The 4,976-nt window shown below is 31.4% G+C and overlaps 1 protein-coding gene across 1 annotated transcript; it reads right to left on the bottom strand.

Annotated features, from left to right (window-relative positions):
• Positions 1–519: 519 nt before the first annotated feature.
• LOC134262782 (integumentary mucin C.1-like) lies at positions 520–4,349 on the bottom strand. The gene is made up of 5 exons (XM_062745114.1): positions 4,237–4,349; positions 2,560–2,676; positions 1,394–1,561; positions 939–1,098; positions 520–771 (listed from the first exon to the last, which is right to left on the bottom strand). The coding sequence occupies exons 2-5, from the start codon at positions 2,573–2,575 to the stop codon at positions 591–593; spliced, it is 525 nt and encodes a 174-aa protein (XP_062601098.1). The 5' UTR covers positions 2,576–2,676; positions 4,237–4,349; the 3' UTR covers positions 520–590.
• Between the last annotated feature and the right edge of the window lie 627 nt (positions 4,350–4,976).

The following is a 4,976-nucleotide window of genomic DNA, read 5'->3' as shown; positions in this document are numbered from 1 at the left end:
AAGTGACAATCCAAATTAAATTTCAATTTTTAATACGAACTTAAATACAATACATTGCTAGGAAAGCTTTCCATAATGCGAACTACTAGTCTTTAAAGTTTCTATATTTATCATTCCTTTTTCAATTTTAATTCTCATCATTTTTGTCTACTAGATCATACCACTGTCCTTTGAATTAATAACAATTGCAAGCTTTTCATCAATAGAATAATCTAAATACGTGACAAGGCCCGTATTTTTTCAATTACAATACCATTTATTTGAATTATATTGCCAGTTTTCTTGAAATTTTCTCAATGAGTAATTGAATTTCAATTCAGCTAAGCGCATACTTTGTGAAAGACCTGTTTATATTCAGGTTAACATCATTCGTGTTAGGTTTTAGATTCTGTCTCTCATTTGACTGATATAAGTAACATAGAAGAAAGCATGAGAAGACGAAAATGTAAAGGCTGTTGGTTAAAAATTAATTTAAAATTCTTTCAGAAATTGAACATATAAGAAAATTCCTACGAATAATTAAGAGTATGTGGTTTTATTCGACCAATCTAAAATAATTTTTTACTTATTTTTTAATATATAATTTTTTTTCATGCTCTGGAATAGTAGGTGGATTTATCCGGAATCTGCCCGGCATTACACCCATCTCCTACACAGCAAAAATGGCAGCTGTACTGTCCTGACATTGGAACACTTCCATATTGCAGACAGTAGTCTAAATCAGACGTCTGGTGGAGCCATTTGTTTCGACACTCTTGCTCTGACACGCACCTAGTAGATAAAACCCCAGCAACAAATTATGTAACTTACAAAAGTGCAAGAATTTATTTAGTTAATACCAATTTATATATCTGATCATGAGATGATTCCCTTTTTCATTTAAAACTTACTCTGCTAATTCTAAGGAAAAATAACTTTCAGACTTTTTCCCCATTTACCTTTTAAAGGTTTTAGGATAGGGACTCCCATCGTGGACAATATCAGTCATACAGAAGTCCTCCCCCGGATCACAGCTTTGTAAGTTACCCAAGTAGATGGTCCTCGTGTCGCAAGGCAATGAGTTATTAGCGTTTCCACACGTGTGACACATTCTTACTGCTATCAATGAAAAAAACGACAAGAAGTTTTAAACAAAACTGTTCTCTAAATGATTATGAGATATACATCTTTTCCAAAAAAAAATGTTTCTATGGATAATGCTGTGTATAGTGATTATAATTTGCATTCTTAGTAATTGCTGGAATATATACACTAATCACAGGTAAAAAGAAATTTTCAATTAATATATAAAGAAAAAGGGTCCACTAATTTTTTGAAATATTGGTGGTTTTGTCATTAGAATTAGCCATGTTTTACTGTTTATAAGTTACATACATAAAAAGGGTCGGATAACCTGAATGTGTAGTTGGTGAGCCTGTTGTTGTTATTGATGTTGTTGACGTTGTTGTTGTTTTTGCTGATGCTGTTGTTGCTGTTGTTTTTGCTGATGTCGTTGTTGTCCTTTTAGAAGTTGTTTGTTCTGTGGTTGGCATTGATGTTGACGATGTTGTTGTAGGAGCAACTGTTGATGTAAAGCATTTTGTTAAATTTTTCGTAACTATTTATTTTGAGCAAATGCGAAGCAACGGAGCATGTATATAAGGGGTGTTAAGAAAGTTCGTTCCATGTCGAAATATTTTCAAAAAATTCAAAGTAGTGCTTAGCTAAAGAGATAAATTTTCAAGTGTGACAAAAGTGTGCTTTAGATTTATATCAATTCATTTCTACCACGGAAGTTATCGGATTTCTCTTCGATATGAAAATATATATAACATTCTTTAAAGCACCCAAATGATAGAAATGCTGGTCATTTTGAGTGAAAATAAAATAGCTACATAGCTTTTCTTGCGTCAGACAAGCTGATGAGCGTACATGAAGGTATAAGAAAGATAGATCACTTTCCAAAAGAATAGGTTTGTCAATTTGAAATTTTTCAGAAAGGATGTTTTGATCTGTGTGCTTAATATATATCACAAATATTCCTAATTTCTAATTTTCCTAATTTTTCTGCACAGACATCATCTGTTTGAATACCTGCCCTCACCTTATTGATTCAACAAAAGACGGTTTAAATCTTATCAATAGCAAGGATGGACTCCGTAAACATGAAATATCACAAATTGTAAATATTAAGTTCTGAAAAGGAAAATGAATTTAAAGAATATTTCAGTCAAATAGTGTCATTTTTAATTTTTTCAGACCTGAAATTTTTGCAACAGATTAAAATGTGGCCTATTATGTCAAATATCAATTTTTAATTATCAAAAAGGTCCTTTATATCACAAACATTGCCCAAAAAGAAGGCCAATTAAAATTTGTAAAGGGAAATTTTTTGCAAAGAGAAAGAATAATTGGCCTGTCTTAAATGGATTTTTCATTTTATTACTATTCTGTCAACACCCAGGTACCTATGCTTTTATGTTCAAATTGTTTTTTTTTTTTCTAAAGAAGTGCAAAATACAGAGTACAGATCAATATTAGTAAAAACTTTTCGAATGGACGCTATACAAACAAACAAACCTATACAGGTACACATGTGGTTATAACATCGTCCAACTTTCTGATTCGGGCAGCCATGACATTCAGTACTTCTGGAACAATGCTGGATGGTAGTTGGCTTATGGGTTGTTGGCACCGCTGCAGTGAAAATATGTAGTAAATTCATTTACGATTTTAAAAAATACTGCATCTATATTTTTTCTTTGACTTCCTTGAAAATCGTATTAAAACTTTTTTCACCCCACACCTTTTCTTTAAATTACATAACAAGTCGTGATCATGTGTTTCATTATTCAAGGACATACGCAAGGTACCTTATCTACTGATAAATTTTCCAGATATTCTTAATTTAAGATTATAGTGTCATCAGATATTCAAACACAAAAAATCAGCTTACATTACCAGGTTTTTTGGAAGATATCAAATTATGAAAAATTTTGCATTATTCAAAGAAAAATGCGCAAAAATTACGAAATATAAATTTAAAATTTTTGTTTCTATCAAAATTTGTTTTAGAAGATGTGTACACATCCATATATAGACATTAAAAGTATTACATACAGGTCCTTCATTTAGTTGAACCCTTCAATTCCAGGGAAGAGCCCAATAAAATTCAAACTACACTGCGTATGACCTTACGGATATTTTTATCATAAAGCGAAAGATTTATGTGAATTGAAATATGAAAAATTCAACTGTACTGTAAAGCAACTTAAGAAAAGAGTGTAAAATATAATAGATTTTTGTAAGGTTCAAAAACCTGTATTTTTTTAATTATAATATTACATAATACAATCAGGCATTGAACAAAGTCGGTGTCGCCTTAAACTTTGATTCTACATATGTGCTTAAATTAAGTTGACTCTATCATAAATCACTTGTTCATACTCTTTTTCTATGCCCTAACTGCAAATATCCAACATGGTTTATAAAACATTAAAATCATTAAAATGTGGAACGATCAAATGAGGATTGATAAGACAAGTATGCAGAATAATGTATACATACATGTGAACACTCCGTAAGCACAACATTTTCATCTTGCAATGCTAGATTAATTAGGAATGCACTTGTTGAACATAATTACACTTTTACCCCAGATGGATAGTTCACTGGTAGATACCATTCAGACACCTTTTTAGTGGCAGGAAAAGACAATTATAGTAGAATTTCTCTATTATGCATTAAATATTACTTTACACTGACATTGCGCTATCAAATAAATCGTATTACTAAGCATTGCTATTTCACTGTCTGACTTATACTTACACTGAAATTTCACTATTAGACTAAAACCCTAACACTGACATTTCATTTTCACACTTATACCTTTACAATGATCTTTCGCTGTCAGACCTATACCCTCACACTAATATTTCGCTATCAGACCTATACCCTTACACTGATATTTTTCTATCAGACATATTTATAAACTGACACTGATATTTCGCTTTCAGACTTACACCTTTACACTGACATGTCACTTTTAGACGTACATGTGTATACCTTTACACTGACATGTCGCTTTTAGACGTACATGTGTATACCTTTACACTGACATGTCGCTTTTAGACGAACATGTGTATACCTTTACACTGACATGTCGCTTTTAGACGTACTTGTGTATACCTTTATACTGAGATCATGCTTTTAGATGCTTTACACTGACATGTTGCTTTAAGACATATACACATATACCTATACAGTGGCATTTATGACCGTGATGTCGATCGCAGAACGGCCTGTAATTAGTGTGGCATGAATGATGTCTGCAGTCTGAGTCCTTGTGACATCCTACGAGAAATAATGTATTAATAATTGACATGTTGTCAATAAAATTTGTTCAAAACAAACAATAATATTTAAAATGGTTAATAAGGAGGTATTTTTGTCTGGTTTTTGCCTAGGTGAAATATTCAAAGTAAATTTGCTTATGTCTTATATATTTAGATGTAAGAGATTTAAAACATATCTTTTCTTTCCTCATCACAATTGTGCAACTTTAAAAAGAAATAGTTGACAGAATTTGAAAACGATCAGGGACTATATTTACTATCATGCTAACATTGGATCTGCTCCACTATCTCCACTATCTGAGGGTATTTAAACAAATATATGTCAGATGGGAGCTCCAAAATGCCTGGTTATTATTTAAGTATTTCAGCTGTAAAATTACATATTAAAGGTAGAATTTAATAAATGAGCAAATTAAAAAAAAATAGGGTCTGATTATTTTGTTAACTTACCGTCATCATCATCATCATCGTCGTCGTCGTCATCCGCCATTGCAGTAAGACATAATCCTTTCGCATGAAACAAAATATCCATATATTAAATGAATATATACAGATGTATAATTACTGTGATCTTATAGGAGAGTGAGAAAGAGAGTGATACTTTATAGGATAGAAGAAGGCACTATCTTTTATAAATTTATT

The sequence above is a fragment of the Saccostrea cucullata genome, unplaced genomic scaffold (genome assembly GCF_032062105.1).
Source record: "Saccostrea cucullata isolate Sc308-1 unplaced genomic scaffold, CSIRO_AGI_Scuc_v1 ctg895, whole genome shotgun sequence".
NCBI lineage: Eukaryota > Metazoa > Mollusca > Bivalvia > Ostreida > Ostreidae > Saccostrea > Saccostrea cuccullata.
This window is presented reverse-complemented; position numbering and strand designations above follow the sequence as displayed.

Excerpts from the sequence above, each read along its gene's own strand:
- LOC134262782 (XM_062745114.1), bottom strand. Across the intron at positions 1,099-1,393 it reads CTCACCAACTACACATTCAG|CAGTAAGAATGTGTCACACG; the intron begins GTTATCCGACCC and ends TTTCATTGATAG. Across the intron at positions 772-938 it reads TATCCTAAAACCTTTAAAAG|GTGCGTGTCAGAGCAAGAGT; the intron begins GTAAATGGGGAA and ends TTTATCTACTAG.